Genomic DNA, 26,294 nt, shown 5'->3' with positions numbered 1-26,294 from the left:
CCTCCCACACACTCCTTTCAATTCTAATGCGAGTTTAACGTGGGCGCTTTTATTTTGAAGAAATCCTCATCCAACATTCAACAGAAGTGGATGGGCGGAGTTCCACTTGTTGGCAGGTTATGGTGCATTCAAGACAAGTCGGAAATACTCCCAGCTACGAGTGGGAACAATTCATTTTAACGACCCTCCAACTCAGTAATTACAAGTGGGAAACTCGGGGTATCATCCCCGAGCTCCGCGTTTCCGACCTGTACTACTCTGACGTCATTTCAACAAGAAGATAACCGGGAGCATGGCAGCAGGTTTTAGTGAAGTGGAAATGATGTTCAATACACACTGTATTTTTTTCATAAATGTGTTTTGGAGAGTTGCACGTCCTCTGAACGTTAACCATCACCTGCGGGCGTTCATGTTGTTTGTGAGTTTCCGACCTCAAATCACTTGAATGCTTCGAACTCGAGGTGCGAGATCATATATATGCCATTTTGCGGACGCTTTTAGCCAAAACGACTTACATTGCAGTGAATGCATACATTTCAGTATATATGGTCCCAGCAGGAATCAAACCCACAACCTAAGCGTTGTTAGCGCCATGCTCTACCAACTGACACCCAGAGGATCACAAATAGGAATTCCGAGTTGGTCACGAATGCACCATGATCAGAAAAGCTGACTCGAAAAGTCGAAAACGGGGACGACACATACGAAGGCATAAACTGTCGCTCTCTAACACCCCGGAACTTGCAAAGACAGTAGCTAGCTTTTTGTTGGCAATGATTGCTAGCCTGCTGCTCGCAATCAGAACACGCTGCTAAAACTTTTACTGGTGTCGACAAGCTTTCTAGTGAACAATAATCAGCGTAGCTCTTGTTCTCAAGAGGAAAACACTTCACTGCGATAGGGGACCATTTGGAGCTCCGAACATGACTTCAAGGGGAGGCTTTTCGGGTACTCTGATGAACCCCAGTGTTAATCCCATTAACGCTGGACATGTTGGCGGTATGAGGATGCCAGCAATGCCACAGAACTCGGGATTCCGAGCGATGAACGCCGCTCCTCAGTACCACCAGGTAGGCTTGTGTCAAAACGTTGATCCAAGTTTTTTGGCTTCGTATTTTCTACATAGCTGACGCTGTAGCTAACGATTACATGTCAGAAATATATGTGTGAATAGTTGGAACAATACCACGAAAGGTGTGTTGTATTGATTAGGCCTACCTGTCAACAAACTTCCGCACTTGAAAGGGAGGGAAATAGTGGAAGCTGATCGCTTGCCAATAAGTTATTTTTTTGCTCTCTTGTTAGTTAGTTAGAAGTGCAGTACTTAACCGTAAAGTGCACTTCAACGTGATTGCTTGCTAAAGGCTTAAAATCTGCGTACACCCTTGCTACACGATAGTCGCATATTGTAGAATTTGTAAGAGGATATTTGGTAACAGTCCGTGCAAGAGTGAAGCTTCATCACGTGGTTGCTTACTTGCTGTTTACTGTCAGTTAGTTCACGGTTGTGATCATTTGAACATCACCGTCTGTCACAAAAAGAAACCCAAATCCTGGCCTTTCCATCGCCACCCTCTGTAGTCTTCACTAGAGGACACTTGCATTTGAGTTTGTGTGGCATATCATCTCATCTGTCATGTATTGCATGTTTTCCAGTTCTTCTGCTGCATCAAGTGTAGGTCATTTGAAGAATATTAGATGCTATAACTTATATTCTTCAAATGGAGAAAACGTTTTGCACCTGATTTGAAAATGATGCTGATGTTCTGTGCTTTCCAGCGACCTGGAATGCCACCCACCAGGGGGGTCCCAATGGGGAGCATGGGGTCAATGGGGGGGCAACTACCCGGACCATCCTACAGTGGTAACATGTCCTTACGCCCAGGAATGGGGCCGTCACCCATGGATGCCTCCCGTAAGCGTTTCCTTCAGCAGCAACAACAACAGCTCGGGGGTCAAGGAGCCCTAAGGCGTGGGTGAGTGGGGGGAAGGATTAGAGGATTAAATGCATTGACTTGGCAATAGTATCAATAAGCATTGTCATAAAGAGGTTACATTGTTTTCCATGTTGAACTCTTTGGTATAAAGCCTGTCTGATTTTTGGAAGGAGCAAATTCAGATATTTTCATGATGTGCAACCTTATTCCACAGCTGTACCGTTCTGTACATTCTGAGGTATTAAGCTTGCAACCGCAGCAAACGAGTTCAAACCCTATGACTCTATGATGCCTGCTCGTGGTGCCACATTAACGACACAAGACTGTGCCCCAGGGGCGACCTCAAGGGACTGTAGAGGACTTCTGATTGTGTCAGTCAAGTGGGGAGACTACAGAAAGACTCTTTTGTGCCAGTCTTCTGTGGCCTGTTTGTCGCTCTGTACAGGGTAGGGCATAGATGAGTCTAAACAAAGAAACCTTAACTCAAGAGGACATCTCATGACTGCTCTACTGTCAGAGCCACAAGGATAAGAGGGATATTTTTACTTCGTGACGTCATCTGTTCATAAATCATTTTGACAACAAAGTCTCATGTCTTATTAGATTTAGCTTTCAAAGATATCAGATCCTTGGTACTTCACTAGGGAGCCCAAGGGCCAATAGTGACAGGCATCCCACTCTCCCGAAGCCCAAACAGTCAGATTTACTTACTTGAGGGGCCCTTTAATTTGATCAAAGAAAATTAAAGCTTATTGTCCACATTTTGAGTAGAAGTTACAACTTGAGGCTCTTTTCTTTTGAACATCACCAAGGCAGTGGTCACACAGAAACAGTCAAAATAACAAAACAATCAATCATAGTTTCATCTATCACTGGAATAGAAAACACTGAGGTGTAATGTTGCATTGGACCTTTTTTAATACTATCACATAAATATGAGAAGAAAACTACAGCTCTTTAAAAAAAAAAAGAATGGCAAGCGTAAGCATGCTATTTATCAAGGTATCATTACTCTCCTATCCTCCCCTCTGCCCTGTGGCGGCTCTCAACCTCTGTGCTTAAAGCTGATGCTGTTTGAATTACACTGTAACCACTGTAACCTGTAAGGTGGCCACTCAGGCAGTTGCCTTTTATCTTGTTGGTGGAGGAAAAGTAGGCGAAATGTGGATGACTGTACATGGCATCTTAAAAGTGTGTTTTGGCAGAGATATATAGACACCATCCTAAGCATAATACAGTATGTTATTAAAGAGATATAAATCATTACTATTTTGTCTCCTTGACGTTTCAGTGGCAAAAGACGCAAGATGGCCGACAAGGTGCTCCCACAGAGGGTGAGTCAACTTCCTCCTTCTGGTCTTTTGAAAAATAATTATCCTCTCTCTCCAGTGGGAGGTTATCCTATCCCCCCATATTTAAAGGTTTAAAGGTCCAGTATGTAAAATTCAAGCTTTCTAAAAGCTTCCTAATGGTTGTAATGATTATGTTTAATCAGTAGCGATCAGTGAATGAGATCCCTTGAAATAAATATTCTTTACAAACATGTTATTGCCAGGGGTGTTCTCAGGCAGTGGACTCACCGATTCTTGCCTTTCTGTCCCTTGTGGCTGCCCAATAGAATCATGTGCATTCAGAAACACAACAGCTAATGTCCGACACTTGCAAGTCCATATCGGGGGTTCATATTATTATTAGGGAGAATGTTGTTGTTTGGAAGGTGGCAGATTTCCGACAAACTTATGCCCTGCTCCTTTAAGGCTCATTGTACGTGTTCTAGATCAGAGACCTGGTTCCAGAGTCTCAGGCCTACATGGACCTCCTGGCCTTCGAGAGGAAGCTGGATCAGACCATTGCCCGCAAACGCATGGAAATCCAGGAGGCCATCAAAAAGCCCATCACGGTAGAGTAAAATGTTGGTCTTGAATAGCAATAGTCTTTGTCCAATTTTTAAATGTTTTGTTTTTTTTGAAATGCCAGTATGCCAACAACCAACCCACAGGGCATCTGACATTCTTTGAGGAGATTTTATTGTTGTATTGAAGCCAAATTCTATGATGTGGGGTGGCAGGAGAACTAAATGAGGTGGAATGCCCCCACATTAGTAAGTAAAATGGAAACAATATCTGCTGGAAGGTTGTGAGGGGTGATGATGAGTGTGCCTGCATTTCCCTCTCCCTCAGCAAAAACGCAAATTGAGGATCTACATATCCAACACCTACACGCCCGGCAAGCCAGAGGGTGAAGAGGCCGAGAAAGTTTCATCCTGGGAACTCAGGGTGGAGGGCAAACTCCTAGAGGATGTAAGGAACACACTGTCTTTGTTTTCTGACTTCATAAAGTTGAGAGAGACCCTGTTGTCTTACCACTCCGCCCACACTGTTCTGTCTGATAACCTGCAAGCAATTATGGGACGAATAAAAAGTAGCCTGGCTAAAATATGCACTGTCAAAAAAATTACCATGGTTACAATAGGACAGAAGAACTTTTCAGCCTCAAAACAGTCATGACTATTCAACAAACAATAGTGCAGAACCCCCTATTATGCATTTTAGGATACATTCACGCCACACGTTTTTTTCTCAATTATTGAACAATCAACATGTGTTTATTTAGTTCAGACGAATGCTAGCTAACATATTAACAACACACCAGTTTGATACAAACGGTAATTATTTTGTTTTATTGGTCAATGTCGGTCACGGTACAGCCAAAAATAGGACTATTATCACTTACTTTACCTTTTTTCGTTTAAATCATACTCTTGTATTTCTGGACTTCAGTTGCCTGTGAAACGGCGCTGTCGTGTGGACACTCAAACATGGAACTACAACGACAAGACGTTTCATGACCCGGGTTAGTTACAACTATCTATCTGGTAGTTGCTAATGACCCGGGTTAGTTACAACTATCTATCTGGTAGTTGCTAAGCAAGGAAGTCCTTTAAGCCTTTAGCGACAATGTTAGCTGAATTAACACTACCATTAGTGATATTTCAGATATTAACACCATGGTACTAAAGTTGTCCAGGTTATCACAAATGTCAAATTTTAAGATTCACAGCAGGTCCCACATCGCTTAAAGACATGTATTTATGTGTGTATTTTTAAACTATCACAACTAAGCTACAGTGCTCTTCATAAGTATTGGAAAGAGGAAGCATTTTGTCTTATTTTAGTTCTATGCTCCAAATCAAACAATTACTATGGGGTCAATGTAGACATTCTCAGCTTTAATTCAATGTTGTTGTTTTTTTAAGGTTGGGTTCACCAATTAGAAAGTTTATTTTTAATTTTTATACATACTCTTCCTATTTCAGGTCTCCAAAGTATTGGAAAAAAATCATAATGTCCAAAAAAAGTACTCATGTTTACTTTTGGTCGACAATCCTTTGCATGCAATAACTGCTTGAAGTCTGAATGGAGACCTGGTTCCAGAGTCTCAGGCCTACATGGACCTCCTGGCCTTCGAGAGGAAGCTGGATCAGGCTGGCCCTGTGTCCTTGGCTCACACTATGCAACCAGATGTGTTTTTAAAAAAAAAAAAAAAATCTCTTATTCTTTGAAACAAGGAATTGAAACTGAAGTTTGCTCCGTGGAATGAGTTGACATGTTCCCCTCATACTTCTGCTCTAGCTGAGAATCATTGTCTTGGCTGAGGCCACATAAAAAAGGAAGGATGTTTTCTTCTTTTTCCTTGCCTCAGTGTTTAAGGCGTGCATGGAAGGGAGGGGAAGAGTGAGAGGGGGCATATTGCACAAACACACACTGGCAGAAGAGGGCTGGGGGAGTAAAATGCAGCTAGTTTTCCCAGCCTCAGCCACTGATGTGGTCAGTCCAAAACAATGCAGCTGCATACACAACAACTAAAAAGAGCTGTGTGTTTTTATGATTCTCTTTCCTTCTCTCCTTGGTCCTTAGCCCGGGAAGCAGAAAAGGAAGTTTTCATCTTTCTTTAAGAGCCTGGTCATTGAGCTTGACAAGGAGCTGTATGGACCAGACAACCACCTTGTAGAGGTATTGACATGCTAAATGAATAAGTCCACAGATAAGTCATATGGACAAAACATGTTTAGAGGGCCAGGCATTGAAATGGCCACTAATGTGCAATTATCAAAATGGTGTGTTAATGAGTAGTAACTTAAGAATTGGAAAAATGTATAAAAAAAAAAAAAAGGATCTTGTAGCCCATATGAACTGTAACACACTGCCATTTTAGTCACAGAATTGATGTCAGTAAAACGACATACTACTGTACTATAGAGTACACGTCCATTTACTACACTACTATTGAGTACACGTGCCTTCATCATTTTTGACAACACTGAAAGTGTTGAACTTTCCCTTTGTTCTCTCAGTGGCACAGAATGCCGAGCACTCAGGAGACCGACGGCTTTCAGGTGAAACGGCCCGGGGACGTGAGTGTGAAATGCACCCTGCTCCTTATGCTGGACCACCAGGTACACACACATACACACATACAATCAGTATGGTGATAACACATTACAGTGCCAATAAACCAGAGTAGCAATGGTAAATTAAACAATTGTAATATTCCCAGCACCACAAAGAGGTCATTTTGTGTGCATGAAAGACCCACTAAAGTGATTTTTTTTGTTATGATTATTTTTTACAGCCTAGTATCAACAATATGAAACTAGTCTGACACTCTTTCTTTTCCTACTCATCCTTTTCCTTCTGCTTCCCACTACTGGGGCAGCCCCCTCAGTACAAGCTGGACCCCAGGCTGGCACGGTTGCTGGGGGTACACACCCAGACGCGGGCCAGCATCATGCAGGCGCTGTGGCTCTACATCAAGAACAATAAGCTACAGGACAGCCATGAGAAGGAGTACATCAACTGCAATCGCTACTTCAGACAGGTACAGAGACAAGTCACCAGACTGGACATCACAACAGGCCACTCACGCACGCCCAGAGATCTTACTGAAAGAGTTTCTGTAATTTTCAACATGATGTGTCGCAAATACCACACACAGATGGTATTTTCATGATGGTATCATGTTACCAGAGGTAAAGTGAATACACCAACCATGGAGGAAATTTGGAAAGTCGATTGTGTACTTTTGAAGGAATGTGTCTGATCTGCAGATTTTCGGCTGTCTTCGTATGAGGTTCTGTGAGATCCCCATGAAGTTGGCAGGCCTGCTGCAGCACCCTGACCCCATCATCATCAATCATATGATCAGGTGTGTGTGTGTGCGCATGCATGCGTGTTTGCGTGTGGGGGGGGGCTGGGTGGACACTGCATGTTTTATGCCCGATGTACGGGTTTCCGATTAGCTCCTGATGCATTTTTAGTAAACTCGTAGGGAAACTTTTGCCGCAGCCTGCAAAGAGTCTCACATAGGCTCCCGGGAGCTCAGTGGTGGCCTGATAATTTTCTAACATGTTGAATAAATGATGCCTCAATTAGCCAAGTGTATGGTGCTCTGACTAGATGCAAGGCATTTATCCCAATCAGCAGTCGCAGTCAATCGGCCAGTGGTCACATCCTACTGCTGTGATAGCATTGTTAGTTGTTTTTACCATACTGATTTACCAGTTCATTTCTCTGGTGTTTAGAGCCTGTAAACTGGGCAAAGAAACGTTGTGTGTGTGTGTGAGTGAGAGAGAAAGTTGGTTGAGTGGTATTCAACCTCACATTGATCTAGAAATCGGAATTAGAAGCTCTTAATGTTTCAATTTAAGGAATGACAAATTTCCTGTGCTATTTCTGCTGTTTTAGTGTTGACCCCAACGACCAGAAGAAGACTGCGTGCTATGACATTGATGTGGAGGTAGACGACCCTCTGAAGGGTCAGATGAACAGCTTCCTGTCCTCCACAACCAATCAGCAGGAGATCGCTGCCCTCGAGATAAAGGTCTGCAGAACAACCAGGGATGTGCCAAATGCTCAGACAAAACAAGTGTTTTTTGCGAATTTCAGGAATTTTCTGGCTACGGCTAAGTGTTTGAGGCGCGCATTGATTTGCTTTGAGTGAAGTGAAGCCTTGCAGCCGCTGGTATGTGCAACCAAGTTTACCAATAGTTTCTATTCTCTCTTGTATACCAATTGGAGGACTACCCGGAACCCTAAACCCCAACACTGCAGACGACCACTCAAAACTAGCTCTCATAGTCCGTACAACCACTTAAAAACCGCTGCATGCAATGGAGGAATGTTAACTTGGCTGCTTTTAAGCATCTGTCCCTTGAACATGTGGCTGTGTTTGTGGTTCCATTTGAACCAGCTGTTCTGTCTGTACCTGGAGTGCCCTGCCTGAACTAACACTAGCTTTATACTTTTATTTATGCAGGGTGTCCCACTGAGACCAAGGTCTCTTTTTCACGGGAGCCTTGGAACAATCAAAAGTCCATTTAAAATGACAAACTATTGGAACAACAATTTAAACAACTATAACTATTTAAAACACATACATGAATCGGATGACAGATCATTTATCACAGTCTTAAATTGCCCAATAGACACAAGAATTGAATTTGAGTATGTTTTGAAGGTTGTTCCGGGGGGGGACAGAAACTAAAGGCTGATTTACCTAGTTCAGACAAAATGCGTGGAACTTTGAGGGTTAGCCAAGCTTGGGACCTGGTTTGGTACTCTGGAGAGCGTGTCTGTCGTAAAAGCAACCATGTGCGGTAAAATGGGAGTTTTAAAAACGTTTATATACGTTTATATATATAAACCAAGCCCTTCTTGAAGTCACACTCCCAACCCTGATATAATAGACAATGGTGGGTGATGAACCGCAGAGTAGTAAACCAAGCGCAATGAACCGGTTTAAACCGAAGCAGTTTATTAGACAGATACAAAGATTGCCATATGAAAAAACATGCCAGTCTCAATACCCAAATGAATGGGTAAAAAGAATACCCTGTTTCCAAGTAGTTTAAATGGGGAGTGCCTTTCAATCAGATCTACTATTGAACTATTTAGAGTCAAAGTTGGAGTTTCTACCCATTTCTTCCATCAGACAGTTGCAATTTGAGCATAGATGCTAGATCTGTGATTATACTGAGTAGGTACTACTCACTGATTTGGTAACAACATGGACAAAGGCATATCTGATATGACTTTGAGAACTCAGGCATGTCCTCACTTTACCCCTCACAGATCCATGAGACCATTGAGTCCATCAACCAGCTCAAGACCCAGAGAGACTTCATGCTAAGCTTCAGTAACAACCCCCAGGACTTCATCCAGGACTGGCTCAAGTCCCAGAGCCGAGACCTGAAGGTACTGCATATGTGTCTGGCATCACTAGCTGCATTTTATTCCCTCTACAGCCGTATTCACTTCACTTCAGGACATGATGGGACTAGATTGGGGAAAACAATATGGGGTAAACCTGTCAATCCCTGAAATGATTTTTGTTCCAACTGGGAAATGTATTTAGTAGTCAGGGTCTACAAAGAACAACATGCAACATGTCTGACCAGAGCTGTCATAGATAGGACTGTGCTATTGTGCAGTCATCTCCATGAATGAATCAATGAATCAATGAATGAATCAATGAGTAGAGGAATCACTCTAGCAAGTGACTAGTATCTAGCTCCCCATGTTTGTCCCTCTAAAATTCAGGCGTTGTCGAAACAATCCATTTATCTTTTCCTTATATTATTACATTGCCTTTTTTGTAAGATGACATTATCTGTTATGATCCACAGAAGAGATTGTGTTATCATGTCAGTCATTGTCAAATTTGTGTGTACTTCTCAGCTAATGACGGATGTGGCTGGGAACCCGGAGGAGGAGAGGAGGACTGAGTTCTACCAGGCCCCCTGGGTACCGGAGGCTGTGGGGAGATACGTCTACTCAAAGGTAGGCATACAGTAGTGTCTTGATTTAAAGGTGAAGCATGTCGTTTGGCACATTCTGCCCTCTGTGGCCACATTGAACATTTCCATTATGCTTCGTTTTCCACTGGCGGCAAAAAATCTGATCTCCATCAGAAATGTTTTTAAAAAATGCCTGTGCTCGACCTGGACAACAGATTTTAGAAAGCGCTTAGTTTGGACCAAAACATGCAGATGCAGTAAATACAGTTGTTGATCGTAACGAATGTGCGTTTAACAGCAGTCTCTCTCTCCACTCTTCTCAGCGAGTAGCTTTCTCTTCTCCTCACACAATTTTGCTGTTGTGTGCAATGGATAAAGGCACAGCCGTTTTCTACAATTTTGGCTTCTTTTTGAGCCATGACCCTAAACATACTGAATGACCCAAAACATCCTGCCATAGTTTTTCAGGGCCAAAAAGCAGAAAGTTCTTGATTTGCCAAGTCAATCTTCAGATTTATGATGGTTGAAGTGCTGCACTGTGTTACACCAGTAAGTATTGTGTTCCAAAAGCCTGATGCTTTATCAGAGGACTGTCTGACCAAATGTTCTGGACCTGAACTGAGCTGAGCAATAACCTCATGTTTGAGGCTCCTGTTGCCCTAGTGTTGTCCCTCCTGGACAGAACAAATTGCTTTAGTGAAGGTGGTACGGTCATGTTTCACTTTTTATATGATTTTTTCTCTCTCAGGTGCAGCAGAGAAGACATGAGTTGGAGCAGGTGCTCGGAATCCGTCTCACCTGAGGCCTTATGGAGTTTAGCCACGCTGCACTGATGACAGTGGGTCTTGCCCAGTTTTATGCCTATCGTATCAAAATGTTTAATCCGATAATGCAGCCACGGAACTGGAATCATTTTGCGTCTGCACTGCATTTCCTCCCACTTTATAACAATCTGTTTTGTAGTATATCTCATAAATGTTCCAGCTAATGTGTTTGTCGTCCAAGCCATCGACATGACCATGGTTTGATGCCATTGTTGCAGCAGGGGTACATTAAAATATTGAGTCTGTGTCTGTGTGAGCGATTCGGTATTGTGAAACGTGGGGGCATGCTCTCCTGAACAGGAGGGATAGTGTAACGACCCTTTCCTTGGTAGGGCCATTACAATCTCCGTCAAATAGGATAATTCTATTTGCCACAGGGGATAGCAACCTTGCCTACGGGCTCAGCAATACAGGTTTGAGACCAGCCAGGGGCGTTCCACTATCACTGTTTGTTGCAATAATGTTTGACTGCTGGCTGATTGCAATTTGTGCATTATATTGCAATATGTTTAAGTTTGTAGCATTATCCTCGCATTTGCTTAAGATGTTTTAAGCATTGGTACTGTCAAGTTGTTATGCCAACTAGGGTGTCTACCCTAGTTCTTAAAAGCCATACCCTTAGAAACAATACCTAAAGCCAAGTAACTTATTTACAAACAAGACATGGGAGGCTTGTTTGAAACAGCGTATATATGCAAGAATTGACCAATTGTGAAAAAGTAGTCAGCCTTTTGAATGATTGGATAATCAGTAATCCAGTGCATGGCAATGGTTACTAAACCAACATAACGCCATAACACAACCAAGCCATCATAGAACCAAAAATATTGTGAAAATCAATGGCCCTATGCCAGGCACTAGGCTTATTCTGGCTGTTTTACGTTCATAAACATAAAAGAGCATTGTACCTTACATTTTTCTTTCTGCTGGATGTTGGATGTTTTTCAGTGGGAAACCATGCATTCACTGTCCTAAATTCCACAAAAGCTTGCCCTGTATAGTAACAGTAACCAAGAGGGGTGGGATTTGACAATCAGTCAATTCACCTTGGCCAGGACACTCAGGAAATCTTAATTCTGGTAAATGGTATTTGGGAGCCCCTCAATTTGCAATGAAATCAGTCTAATCCAGCTGTTTTAGTTCAGTAGATTTGTCCCCTCTGTTTACACGCTGTTTTGATTTTCTTGTTGGGGTGTTTCACTGTCGGAGTGCCAACAAGAGGGAATAGTCGTAGTTTTGGGGTTTAGAAAGGGGTCTCCCTTAAAATAATACAATCCAAACCATTGTACTTCACAATGCACAAGATGGTTGTGTGTGAGTACTGTATTTTCATTACAGTGTTTCTGTTCAAATTCAGTTTGCATTTTTCTTTACTTGAGGAAACTGTCAGAGTGCCAGTGCCAAAATTGTTCTTGTGAAAGAGGCACTGAAGTTTCAAGAAGTTGTTACAGCTTCTTTGTACATCTTTTGTTTGCATGTTTTGTATCCTCAATCAAAAGCTTCTCTTTTATACATTTGTACTCTGGAGTACCTTTGGAAGATTTGTCAAATAAATTGCCAAAAATAATGAATGTTGTTGTTTTGAATTTAGTTCCGTGATTACATCAGTTACAAAATCTGTCCTATATAGGTTGTTCTCATTAAGCATCACAATAGGCTCTGCAAACGCTCGATTTGTCAGCTGTGGGGCAGGTTGGGCGCATTGAAAACTGGTTATGTTGTGGTTGATATCAAATAAAACCTATGTGATGTAATATGGTCTAGGGCAGTCAGAACAGATTTTCCACATAGCCTATGGGTCGATAAAGTGGTATTGGCCTCTCTACACATACATTCAACATGAAAAATGGCATGCCCCTAATTATGACACATTGGATCAGTCAATATTTGTTTTGGACACACTACATCGATGTTGCCGCACTTAAAGCAAATTTAGCCGCACTTTAAGCAAACTAAATGCTTTCAGCATTGTGTAGTGGCTTCTGTAGTTGCTGGCTAGTTCCACATAGACTATAACCTACACTGTAAATCCATGCACACTTTATTGAAAAGCTGACTACCGATTACCTACAATGACATTACCAAATCTAATCAATGACAAAATCAGAAAAGAAAAAAGTTCTGACGTTCGTACCCTAATAACTGCAATAATAATAATGCATTTATTTTGTATAGCGCTTTTTCTCAGTACTCAAAGACACTTCATTTGAGTAGAACAACAATACAAATAGTTAAAGATTAAAAGGGTTAGGGTTATGGGTTTTGAGGGATCGTTTGAAGGAGGAGAACATGCTGTATTCTTTGGTGTGGTATTGGAGAGTGTTCCAAAAAGTGGCTACTTTTCTATCCAGTCTCAATCCCACTGAAACCCAAATTCCTAACCCCTGTCTTGCATTAAAATCTCTAACTTCATTCTGTAATCAATACCGTACGTTGCATTATTAAAGCCGACTTGCGCTTATTCATGTCAGATTGCGCGAAAACATTTCCCCTGCTTCTCTGCACTGTGAGAGAATGCATAATGATGGTATGAGTGTAGATAGGAGTTGGTCCCATTGCTCGGTCCTCGTTAAAATAATCTGAAACCATTTCCACTCTTCACCTCTGTTATTCATGAGCTGCTATAATAAAGTTGATTTTGTCAATCTATCTGATAAGGCAAACCAACCATTCTCTCTCATTTTTTTCATCCTTCACAGCTCTTGTCACCACTTTGTGGTGGCTTTTGGAAGCACTTCACACATCTTCACAACTCGTGTCTGCTGCGGCAACAGCATTGAGGTAGACTACTGTTGTGATGGCAGTATGAACCTTTTAAACACTGGCCTACTGTAGATAGATTGATAGATCGCATGAGCCCGCGTAAGAGATGGAAAGAATAGACACTGTAGATAAACATTTGGTGGTTAAATTGGTTAATCAGAGTAATCAGTTCAGTGGTTGAGACTGGTAGAGTTGGTTGGTTAACCGGATGAGAGTTTTGGAGTTACAAAAAGCTTAATAGTTTAAAAAGTTGAATAGGTATCAAAAAGCCTTTATCAGAGTTGATAAAATTTTCTGGGTAGTTAAAAGACAGAGAGGGTCTTATTATGGCAGTGGATAAAATTAAAGATGGTTTGGTTGGTTGGATGGATGGATAGATGAGAGGGGAGGTATAGATAGATCAATACAATTAAGAGGTTAATCAGTATGGGTTATATTGAGTGAAGCAGTAGTGACTGGTGAAAGGATGATGGCTAGGTAGTTGAAAGGTATAAGGTAGATAAACATACGGTTGGAAAGATAGGATAGATAGATAGGATGAGCCTGGGGTAGTTTAGTGGAGTGGGTATAAAGTTGGTTGGTTGGTTAAGTGGTTGAAAGTGGTAGAATTGGTAGCCAAGAGTGCATTGTGTAATCATTCTAAGAATGTGTTCTGCAGGTCTGTTGTTTTTATTAAAGAGTTCTGAAAGTTCCATAGCAGTTGCAGGAACAATGGCGGCTCTCAGAATGTTGGCCGAAATCAACATTCCACCATGTTAACCGAATGAGAGTTTTTATAGTTACAAAAAGTGTATTCGGTATCAGAAAGCTTTAATAGGAGTTGACACTTTTTGGCCACATTTTACTGTTGAAATGGTGCGCATAGCTTAAAAAGTGTACGAGTGGCAGTAGTTCATAAATGTTATCGTTTGGTTTCCATAGACCTCAATGCAAAGTGTAATAGTTTAAAACGTTTAATATATATCAGAGTGGATCATTTGGAGTTTTGGCCACGTTTTACAGTTCGAATGGAGTTAATAGCTTAAAAGATGTACTAAACAACTTCACGAAACGAAAAGAAAAGTACCTCCTCTCTCTGCTCTTACTAAATACATATGTAAAAAATTATATTCGTCTCTTTATAAATGTCTCTCTCTTCAGAATGTTGCGCCAGTAAGACCTGCAGCTACATGCACGTCGCACCCATTGTCATGTGCAGCATGTCTGTTATGTTAACAGTCAGCTAAGAGCAGGACATGTGCTCCAATGTTGTGCATTCATGTTCTGACTGGTTTAAGTGAATACATTGCGGAATGCAGACTGCTTAAACAGGTATGGCTGGTCCTACCTGTCTCAAGCCTGTCTCTAAACCAAACTGTACATGTCTCCTTTTGTCTGTGCTGCTAGGAGTTGGTTTAAAGTCCACGATACACTCATTGCACTGAATGAGTCGAATTGACCCCATTGCTTTGATGACATTTTGAAGTACATGGTTAGCGCGAAGTCAAAACAATGTAGTTGCGTTTAGGTATTTTCATAGTCAGAAAACTAAAGGCTAGGTATTGGGTCATGGCCCCAAATATCATAACTCTCCTCCACTTGAGTAGGTGGACATATAATATAATATGCATTACATTTCGAAGGGCGTCTAACACATGTCACATAAGTAGAAGATCGCAGGGTTAATAGTGCGTCGGTTAGGTTGTGGTTTATTTCCCCATTTATTTCTCACTTGTGCCAAGTCCATTTCCCATGTCCGTCCAGTCGTTGGCGATAATGCTCCATTACATTGGATCGCCAACCGCCACAAAACCACCAACGAACAAGAAGCGAGTCGTATTGCGGAAGTACGCGTTCGTCTAACGGAAATGTCAGTCATGAAGGATTATAAGATGGCGCTGGACGGGCTGGACCATGTAAGCGATTTTATTTTCTTTATTGTGTTTTTTACACTCTTTTTTGCAACGTTTTGTCGCTAAAACGTAGTCGCTAACACTGCTCAGAGAGGCGAACTAACTGGTTCCGTATAGTCTGTATATGTGAGCAGTTGGTAGATTTAGAAGAAACAATCGGCATGTCGGAGCCAAATCCTGCCGGTTTGCTGTCTCATTGCGAGCTAACTTAGCTAGCAGGCTAGCTAGCAAATCTGACTGCTATTCATTAGTAATACCACGCTCATGTTTTAAACGTAACATTCACGGATAGCCACATTAACTAGGTATTCATGTCCTGTATCTGTTAATTACCTAATCAGCTACCTAGTAACCTAGAGAGATGACTAGAATTGGCTTACCATCAAGCTAGCTAGACTTCTATTTATGTCAGATTGTTGCCTCACTGTCTGATGATGACCCTTGACTCAGCTTTATTTGTGGTGATGTTAGAATGACAAGCTGACTGCATTTGCTTTAGCTAATGTTTAGAAGTTTGTTGCCATGACTTTTCTGAACGTTTAGGACATGGATGACATGGAAATGATATGTCTGAGTGTCGTGTCGGAGCTAGTCAGCAAACTGTAATTACTAACAATTGTTAGCTAGTTATAGAGCGTTACTGACAGCTCCGTCTCGTCTGTTGTATTTGTATTTTTTTCCTGTTTAAATTACAGATGGAGATGGAGGACAGTAAAGGTGGTTCTGGTCTTAGGCAATATTACCTCTCCAAAATAGAAGAGCTACAGGTGAGTGAACACACACCTTAAAGAGCACATTTGAAGTTGGTCACCAAATCGGTATTGATTAACTCGTCTCTACAGTAATTCAACATGTTAGGCATTAATGAATATGTTGATGAGAATTTGAGTGTTAATGTTATCAGGCTTTCAACGGGTCGCAGCGAAATCGAACACTCTAGGCTAGGTCACTCAAATACATAACAAAGCTTCATGCTTTGTCCTCATCAGTCTAGCTATACTTCCATCGCCACCATGGCAGGAATTTACTGGCACAGACCGTTATGAGTTTTCCTAATTGACTTTTCGCATTTTGTAGATTGCCTTATCATAATTAGAGCCTGACAGATGTATCTAAGCACCGGCCAGTATTGGTCTTTTACAGAAATATCTGTATCGGGGCACATTCCTTCGATAATGCACCGATACAGCACCAAAAATGTGAGTTTTTCTAGAGCAATATAGACATATATGGATTTTTATGAATGCATAAACTTGTTTATTGGTGTTTGGTGTTACCTGAGTGCCAATGAAGTGGCTGAATTTAGCAAAGTAATGTTTTGGACTGCAGTCAATTAGCACAGTTGTTACTAAAAGGATGTTGACTGAACAAGAGTTATTCAGTGTAAGGAGTCGTACACTAAGATATTATTTAACAATAAATTATTTCACCAGTTAACATAGCTAGCTTGTATCCATCAATTTCAGAGGCTTACTTTTGTCACAGTTTGGGTGTATAGATCAACCATATCAGCATGGACTATATGATGCAGGTTTGCTTATTCTTGTGAATAGAGCGGAATTTACCACTTTGGTGAAGTTCCTCCTCCAGAATATAAGTGTGTTTTACTCCATTATTTGTGAACAATGTAATTGTATACAAACATTGTATAGCTTCAAACCATGGCTAAAACTCTCATTTTGATTTCATGGATGGTCAGTCCTATGAATTTTAGCGGTTACATTTATCCAGCCCCATACCTTCGGCTGTTTATTCATCTTGGGGACTTAAAAGTCTTGGTACTTTAGGGTACCTGTTTGGCGTGATTAGTAGGACCCAGGTTAAATGTTGGGCTAGTCTTTAACTACATGATGACAATTGTTAGGTCCTCTTCTCAAGCTGACAACTTTGCCTTTCTGCCCCCAGTTGACAGTGAATGACAAGAGTCAAAATCTCAGACGTCTACAGGCTCAGAGGAATGAGCTCAATGCTAAAGGTAAGAATGATGGTCACCTACTCAGGAATTTAGCCTAATATGTTGGAGGGGAAACAACTTGATTTATACATAGAGTACAGTAGTACGGATCGGCGCCTTCCAATACCTGTTGCATGATGGGGATAGAATGTTTCCGACTTTCTACAAATACTACTGATTAAGATTAACGAGAGTCGCAAGATCACAGCTCACAAAGTTTTTTTGAGCGAGGCACTGCTTTTCAACTGAGGCTTGCATTATCTGCCCTGTATTTAGATTTAGGGGCACTGGTACATCACTACCCCCACCCGTTTTGATATTTAAGGGAGCATGATTAAAAAAAATGTTGTACTTCTATATAGTGAACCTAATCTGAAAAACACAGAATTAAAGCTGAGGATTTCTACTTTGACCCCATAGCAAGCTAGACTGTTGGAGTATAGAGCTTAAAAGAAGACAACATGGTTCCTCTTTCCAATACTTATTGAAAGCACTGTATATGCTGCTAAAACAAACTATGCAGAATTGCATGAAATGTGCTTACAGAAGACCAAATATTGAATATCATGCACCCTGCTACTGAAAACCAGTGGAGAGTGCAAACGAGAGGTGTTCTACGAGATGTTGTACACACGAGATACCTACTGAGACTGTGTAGCAGCCAGCCATTGATGGTAATTGCGTGTAAGCCACTGAGTAATGTCTCCCGATTATTTATTATGAAATATAATTGAAGATATCCTGGAAAATGATTTCTTGAAAAGTGGCAGCCCTGATAACTTAAACTGCAGCGATCTAAAGAAGACAACAAGTGCTCCTAGTATTAAGTGACTGGGAGTGAATGAGAACATTTTTCGGCTCAAACACTTTGAGAGTTTACCATTTGCTGTAAAAAAGAGGCGGAAAGAGGCAGGTATTGTGCACATACAGTTACCTCATTCACCTTCATGGGTCAAACAGGGAGGGAGGAGGGAGCAACCTTCAAGTGGCCGAATCCGAGGAACAGTTTGACTTAAAGAGAAAGTATTTTTTACTGTGTTGTAAGAATCAAGGCCATCTTCCATTACGAGAATCATGTCTGTGACCATCCCAGCCTGAGCAAAAGCAAGATGTTACATTTTTGCATTGATCATGTATTATGTAAGATGGATTGGTGAAAAAAATTTGTTATTGTCAAATTATATTTGTTTGGTTTTTTTGCCAACATTCTCTTGAAATGGCCTATGGTGACCAATGACGCTAGCTTCAGTACTTCCTGAAGGCCATTCCAGAGGATGGGGCATGAACGTTAAAAGCCGTTCTACTAGAAATTGTGATCATTTTTCAGATTACCTTCTTATCCAGAGGTTATGGTCGACTGTATCGAATGCCTTGGAGAGGTCTATGAATAAGGCAGCACAATGATTTTGGTCTAGACAATTAAACACATCTAAAACAAAAAATGTTCTAAACTGCGAGTTGACCGGGGACTCTAGAAGGGCAGTATAGCTTAGACATTGGACGATCGTTATCTAGGTAGAGGGGTCATCACCCTTATGGAGAGGGAGCACATGGGCTGCCTTCCGAACCTTGAGGATAACACCTGAGAGTCAGATTAAAAATATGCGTTAATGACTCAATCAGGGGAGCGGAAGCAGAAAGCTGTAACAGGAAAGAATTAAGCATATCGGCCTCAGTGGATTTCTTAACCAAGGCATCAAACATATTACAAATAGAAAATTGTTGAAACGAAAACAATGGTTCACTGGTAGTTGACTGAACTCCCAACAAGCCAGGAGGGGTCTGGGAGAGGGAAGCACAGCCAACCGACCGAACAGCAGCATCTAATTCTCTCTCAAACAACAAACCTGCCAGGATAAAATGCTGATTAAAATCATCACTTATCTCATTTTTCTCAGTAACAAGCTCAGAGTCTGTCATAACTTGCTTAGGCAGGGAAGAAGAGGAACTATTTTCCAGAATTTAGTAGGATCCCCAGGAGAATGTGAGATAGCATTTAGAATGTAGCATGATTTAGCTTTCTTAATAGTCAATGTGCATCTATTCATCATTTGTCTGAAAAAACGCTACTGAGTCAGTTTTCCTAGCTTTGCCAGTTCAGTAGAATACCAAGGGTTAGACCTGTCCTTAATTCTTAAGGCGTTTAAGGGGGGCATGTTTGTCTACCAGAGAAATAAATACAGAAGTGAAATGTGAGTGGAGAAACTTTAACCCTACTCAAATCGTTTTATAGAATAAGAAATTCATGTTGTAGTAACACAGCCTTAATCTTATGCCTAGTGCGTCTCCTGCGCGAGGAGTTGCAGCTGCTACAGGAGCAGGGTTCCTATGTCGGAGAGGTGGTGAGGGCCATGGACAAAAAGAAAGTGCTGGTCAAGGTGTGTATATGAATCTATTTGGCTACAATGTAGCCAAGCACTTCTATGACAATAGAATTCATTCTAGCTGGGCCCATAGCTGGCACCCTGCTTAAACTTCCTTATTATCTTCAGGTGCATCCAGAGGGAAAATTTGTCGTGGATGTGGATAAGAACATTGACATCAATGATGTGAGTATGGATTTGTTGGTTTTGATATTTTACCACCCTATAAGGGGCCAGGTTAAACGTAAAGCATGGTTAATCTACAGGTGGTTACAGGTCTCTAACTGAATCACGGATAGCCTGTTTGACACTAATGTTGTTCTTTTTCATCAGGTGACTCCAAATTGCCGTGTGGCTCTGCGTAACGACAGCTACACTCTTCACAAGATCCTGCCCAATAAGGTGGACCCGCTGGTCTCCCTCATGATGGTGGAGAAGGTGCCTGACTCCACCTACGAGATGATTGGCGGACTGGACAAGCAAATAAAAGAAATCAAGGAAGTGATCGAGCTTCCCGTCAAACACCCCGAGCTCTTTGAGGCCCTGGGCATTGCACAGCCCAAGGTAAGCCACACACATGGGAACCGGAAGCTTTCCCGCCCTCTGCCCAAAATTCGCAGCACTGGGAGCGCGGGTGATGGAGTGAAGCGACCCACAAACTGTAATGCGCTCTACGTTTGACCGCAGGTTGAAAAAAAAAGTCTGTCAATATGTTATTCAATATGTGGCTCTTTAAAATACAAAGTATGGTATTCTAATGATTCTGAAGTCCTGACTAAACACAACCAGTGCATTATTTGTTGTAATTTAATGATTACACTGTTACACTAACATCAACAAATGGACGTCTCCAACCTCAATCTGGGTACTTTGGTTCGTAATGATGGCCAAGGCTTCTAATGTTAGAAGGCTATATGTTAAAATATCCTTAATTATCTGAAAACCTCTTCAGTACTCTTTTGTCGTAAAGTGGTCATCAGCACTCCAATCACATTGGTTTATTTCCGATTTTACAATCAATCATACATTAATTTACAAGTAATCCTCTGTCGTGCCTCCAGGGCGTGCTGCTGTATGGCCCCCCAGGCACAGGGAAGACCCTGCTGGCCAGAGCCGTGGCTCACCACACTGACTGCACCTTCATCAGGGTGTCTGGATCTGAGCTGGTGCAGAAGTTCATCGGAGAGGGTAAGTCAACCTCCACACAGCCACAAGCCACTTCTCTCTCCCAAAGGTCAGTTGTTTCTCAATTATCAGGATTTTTTTTCTGGAATTCCCAGAATCAGGAAGATGTTTTCCTGTGTCTGTTTAAATTGTCGCTGTTTATTTTAGTCAAGGCTCTACAGTGCAAGTGTTTTGCTGGCATTTGCGTCTAGAATTGCGAGGGAGCGAGCAGAACAAATTATTTAGGAGCACATTTGCGAGAGTAACTTTATCCCTACAAAATGTACTAAATGCGGTTATCACGTCAAGTTCGCTTTTGAGTTTTGACTTTCCAATGTCTGTATGAACCCTGTTTTGATTAAATGATATAGAAGAATGAATTGCGTAACTATTTCTCACTCAGAAATGAGTGGTAAAATTGAAAACCTTGATATGCCACCTCCTCCACACAGTACTGACCTTGCTCTCCCCATCCCAGGCGCTCGCATGGTGCGTGAGCTGTTCGTCATGGCCAGGGAGCACGCTCCTTCCATCATCTTCATGGATGAGATTGACTCCATCGGGTCGTCGCGTCTGGAGGGGGGCTCCGGGGGAGACAGCGAGGTGCAGAGGACCATGCTGGAGCTGCTCAACCAGCTGGACGGCTTTGAGGCCACTAAGAACATCAAGGTGGAACACACACACACACACACACACAAATGTACAACCACACAAATGGTTGAGAAGCAATATCCTTTCACAGGTGTTGCTTTCTCCGTTTTAGAGTATAATGTCTTGTTTGGGCTTGGCTGTAAACATCACAAGGTTGTACGGAATGTTCGGGATGAGTTCTAGAACCTATGCAATAATGTTACCCTAGTTTTTGAATGTAATCAATAGTTACTGAATTATGTTTTCGGATGAATGATTATGTTGTCATAAGAGGCACTGAAACAGTTCCGTGTGACTCATTCAATTTGGCTAGAGTGAATTCACTTTAGTGGGGGGGACTGTAATGACAGCCTCATATGGGCATGGAGGTATTATATACTCTATATACTATAAGGGGGATATCATGGAGCTAGCCAACTTCTGTCATGAGTGGGATTCCACTGTCCTTCAGAAAATAATAATCAACAAAGTTCTGATAAAGGTAAACTTCTGTATTTTTTGATGACTTGCCTTCAGTTACTCTCCTGAAGAGTGTATCTCCAATTCTCTTTGTCACTCTTTCTCCACCTCCAGTCGATCCCAATCCAATTACTTTGCTTTTATTGTATTGTTGATGTCATTTATGATGTTTTGTGTGGGTGTTTTGCTATAAAAATCACATTGCATAAACTCCCACCCCAACTATAAACTCCCACCATCATTACCCCATATCCTGTTTAAAACAGACATAAGACGTGATTATGAATAAGGAATGAAAACTGTGTTGCTTTTGTATTGAACTCATTCTTGTTTCTTAGGTCATCATGGCAACCAACCGTATCGACATCCTGGACTCTGCCCTGCTCAGACCCGGCCGTATCGACAGGAAGATTGAGTTCCCCCCTCCCAATGAGGAGGTCAGTCATGGCTCTTTACACTTTGTTCCAAGGGCATAGCCACAAATTGTCATGGGGTGGGCCTGAAGAAAAGTATTAGGCCTTTTTTTTTATTTTTTATTTTTTAACAATACTGACATTTTAAAAGTTCAAATCAATGTATAGCCGTAGTTTGGCTTGGAGGCACAATACATTTTGTGTGATTTTTGCACTACAACTATCAAACCACTTGAAAACGCAGTTAAATGAACAAGCGGCTCAGACAACTCGTGCAGCAGCAATGCCCTCCAAAATCACTTTACAGCCTCAACTTGTAGGTCAAGCAGAGAATCACCTCCCTTGGACCTCCAACTTGATAAAGTTTGCAGATGTATCGTCAGTGGCCCTCTTAACCGATGATGAGAATCAGATAAATACCCTGACTTGTTATATCGCTGGGATGTAGGCTGATTCATCTGACGCGCCCACACAGTTTGATCGTAATATCAAGTGAAATCGCAGGAAATTCGGGGAGCGTGTCAAAAAGCCAGAAGCAGGTGAAAAGAGGCGAAAGAGGAGTGCAGAAGAGCAGCACAGCAACTTAAAGCTGACCTTCCTACTCTTACCATCTGGTTATTCACTTGTCGGCTTACTTTGGCTTGCTGGTGTATCTTGCCTCGACATTGTCTCATTATCCACCCTACAGCCAGCCGCTCGGCGCCACTGCATTGGAACATCAGTTTCACAACTAAACATTATAAACCACAGCCTAATACCTCACTGCCAATTTTGTTTGTCAAGTGTGAGGCACTTCTCCCTGTCTGGAGAGCACTGAAGGTGTGGCAGTCCAAAGACTGACGGGTCATGTCCGCACAGGGACAGGGTCCGCATCGAGTTTCAAAGGACGCACCATAGGCACATATGTCTGTGAAAAGAGCTCAGTTTTTATATCACACCTATATTAATATAGACTTGTCAGAAATGGCCACATCTTGTCAACTCAAAACTGTTGTAGTAACAGTAATTACCTGCAAATATTACCAGACTGTGGCTGCCTGTTCACAGAAATGCCTCTATAATCGAGTATCAAAGGACATTTAATGGTTTCCTCTAAAAATCAAGTGGTTGTTGTCTAAGCTCATAGGCACGGAAGCTTGTGCAATGCATCCAATTTAGTCTGACCACTAGTTTCTAAAAACTTAAAATAACAAAGTAATATCCACACCTTCCACTAATATCTGCTTCTAACATGATACATCACAAAAACGTCCCACTGCATTCTCATACACTATGAGTTAGTAACAAGACCACACGCTCAACAAACCAACATTCTTTTTATTTGATATAACTTCAAGCCGGCGTGATTGGGTGGGCCTGGGTTCTATCTGGGTGGACCGAGGTCTTGCTTTGTTCCCTGTACAACCATTGTCTGTTAAGTGATATAACATTTGCACACTCACCACTTTCTGATTGTCAGAGCTAATGGTCTTTCAGACCTTAATGCATTTTTAAGTGACTTTTGTTTGAAATGAGTTGATGAAGCATTTTTGCCAAGACCAGTATTGTTATTCTTCTCTCGCACACCAAATCTGTGCATGTGCATCCAAATGTATTCAGTTCTATATTAGTAGCTACTAATTCCACTACTAATTAGCAGGCTAATTCCATTCCATTCCTCCTACTCAGGCCCGTTTGGACATCCTGAAGATCCACTCCCGTAAGATGAACCTGACACGTGGGATCAACCTGCGGAAGATCGCTGAGCTGATGCCCGGAGCCTCTGGGGCAGAGGTTAAGGTGAGAGAGCGAGACCCGGCTTGAAACTGGGCCCAATGAGTGTTTCACCATGTGGACAGTTCAAGGTTACATTGGCTGACCCATTGTCAGCCGGTCAACTGCGCTTCCATCTCCCAGCCCCTAGTTGGCTTGATAAAGACATCAGTCAATTACTAGCGAATCTTTGTTTTTATTTCAACAATGGGCTGATCTGCTTGAGGCCTATTGCAGCTATCATTGACACATATTTTTAATCAGACTATTATCTTGGGTGCTATCCACAAGGTTCGGAAGGTGGGCCCATGTGCAAAAAAACCCAAACTGTTCATTCAGCATATAAGCATATCTTACTGTACTGGTGAGGTCTGTGAAACTTAATGCCAAACGAAATAATACCCACACATGGTTTATGATCTCTAAGTCTGCGGGCCATATTCTTGTTTCACCATGGTAACGTCTGTTTCTATCCATCTGCTTCACAGGGTGTTTGCACAGAGTCAGGGATGTACGCTCTGAGGGAGAGGCGAGTGCATGTCACCCAAGAGGATTTCGAGATGGCTGTCGCAAAGGTTTGTCTATGCGTTACTCTTAAAATTCTAGATTTCCTGCTCCACTGTCAAAACTGCTGTCATGAACAGCTGTGTTTGCGATAGGAGGTGGTTTTGGTGGGTCTAAATGTCCCCTGCTTGCACTGCCTGAAACTGGCACTTTGCACAGTGTTTTTTTTGTGTATGTTTTTAAAGGAAAATTTCACCCATTGTCACCGCAACTAAACAGCAAATTTTATCGGACCAGAAAGTAATAGTCCGAATTAACTTCCTACAACGTCCAAAATGCTTTTAGCCTTCCAGCCAGTATCTAAGCTAAGATGGACGTTAGTAGACACAAGTGATAGATGTATGCGCTAGCGCAGTGCTTACTGATGTAAACAAACCAGGCAGTAGCTCATTAGGGAACAGTTGGTCTCACATACATCACGTTGATACATCACGTTGTTCTCATGCCACCGTTTGGAGGTCTGGAGAATTTAATATTAGCCAGTCTGGCTTGGATTGAACTGGACAGAGCGATGGGAGAATGTGATTGAAATTTCATTGGATGTTACATTCCAAGAACCCTCCCCCACATGCCCGTAGAATGGTTGGTTGTTGTTATGTGCGTCGTCTTTTTTGACAGGTAGGACTATTTTGCTAGTTGTTGCCTATGCTGAATTCTGAAAAGTGGTGAGTTATCATAAGGTCCTTTTACTGCTTGCTAATGACCCTCTGTCCCTTGTTTGTCCAGGTGATGCAGAAGGACAGCGAGAAGAACATGTCTATCAAGAAGCTCTGGAAGTAACACCTTTGGGCTTTTTGGAGCCAACGCAGATATAAGTCACATGTATATTTTTCTTCTTTTGTTTAGGGTTGGTTTATAATTGTTACCTAAATTCATTCTAAAATAAATGGTGTCTCCCACTGAGAACCCAGTTTCATGTGTCCCTTTTTATGTCTAGTTGTATTTCTTTTATTTAAATGCATTGTTTTAGGGATTGTTGTTTGTTTACTGTAAGTATTTTCAATGCCAAGAAAAAATGGAAACCAAACGCACGCAGATGGAAGATCATCTGTTCTCTTTATGGAAGGGATTTTCTTGAATAATGTGATTACATTCAAGAGAGAATCTTACTTGCACAAGCATACAGTCCTTAGCTATAGTATGTACAGTATACTCTGCATATTCATAATTGATGTTCCAGCTTACCCACATTAATATTCTTTGTCATTTAAAACCATACAAAAGTTAAGTGCTCGTTCAGCTCATTTTGTTTGACATATAGTATTTACTGATTGGTAATATTTAATGATTAAATATCACATGTATAGAGGGCATCTTTACTTTTACCTCATTGTAATTCCAATAATTCCAAACGTTTGGAGTGTAGAGCCAAAAGAACAAATGCTTCACTGTCCCAATACTTCCACAGGGCACTGTATATGTGTCTCTGATTTCACATAGAAACAATTCAGGAGTCAATTGACTCCTAGAAAAATGGTACAAATGAAATGCATTGAAAACTTCCAAATTTCGTCAATGGAAAAGACAGTTGTGCCTGTGTGAGAATCTGATACCAGTTATAATGAACAACCCGTGTGTCCCTTATAGAGGAACCAGAACTAGAAATTGTTGGCTCCAGTCAACACTTAGTTAACAGCAGTTCAATGCATGAGGCTGTGCCATAAAAGGCCCCTTTTCCATATTGTCTCATCATTCTCCACTCATCCAAATGTCAGTTTGCTTCTGTCACCATCAGTGTTTGAACATGTAAGAGGCAATGAGTA

At 41.7% G+C, this 26,294-nt stretch overlaps 2 protein-coding genes across 2 annotated transcripts; both read left to right on the top strand.

Moving 5' to 3' along the window:
• The first annotated feature begins 696 nt into the window (after positions 1–696).
• Positions 697–12,113, top strand: smarcd2 (SWI/SNF related BAF chromatin remodeling complex subunit D2). The gene is made up of 13 exons (XM_083688123.1): positions 697–1,070; positions 1,780–1,976; positions 3,229–3,271; positions 3,715–3,837; positions 4,118–4,237; positions 5,855–5,950; positions 6,292–6,393; positions 6,654–6,815; positions 7,045–7,142; positions 7,682–7,817; positions 9,068–9,190; positions 9,674–9,775; positions 10,481–12,113. Exons 1-13 carry the CDS (start codon positions 924–926, stop codon positions 10,532–10,534), a joined length of 1,503 nt encoding a protein of 500 aa, XP_083544249.1. The 5' UTR covers positions 697–923; the 3' UTR covers positions 10,535–12,113.
• A 3,033-nt stretch (positions 12,114–15,146) lies between these two features.
• Positions 15,147–25,437, top strand: psmc5 (proteasome 26S subunit, ATPase 5). Its single transcript, XM_083686944.1, has 12 exons — positions 15,147–15,214; positions 15,907–15,978; positions 17,117–17,186; positions 19,446–19,543; positions 19,658–19,714; positions 19,862–20,092; positions 20,590–20,716; positions 21,171–21,361; positions 22,141–22,239; positions 23,884–23,994; positions 24,456–24,542; positions 25,258–25,437. The coding sequence occupies exons 1-12, from the start codon at positions 15,167–15,169 to the stop codon at positions 25,309–25,311; spliced, it is 1,245 nt and encodes a 414-aa protein (XP_083543070.1). The 5' UTR covers positions 15,147–15,166; the 3' UTR covers positions 25,312–25,437.
• Positions 25,438–26,294: the final 857 nt, after the last annotated feature.

Source organism: Argentina silus (genome assembly GCF_951799395.1).
Source record: "Argentina silus genome assembly, chromosome: 16".
Taxonomy (NCBI): Eukaryota; Metazoa; Chordata; class Actinopteri; order Argentiniformes; family Argentinidae; genus Argentina; species Argentina silus.
This window is presented reverse-complemented; position numbering and strand designations above follow the sequence as displayed.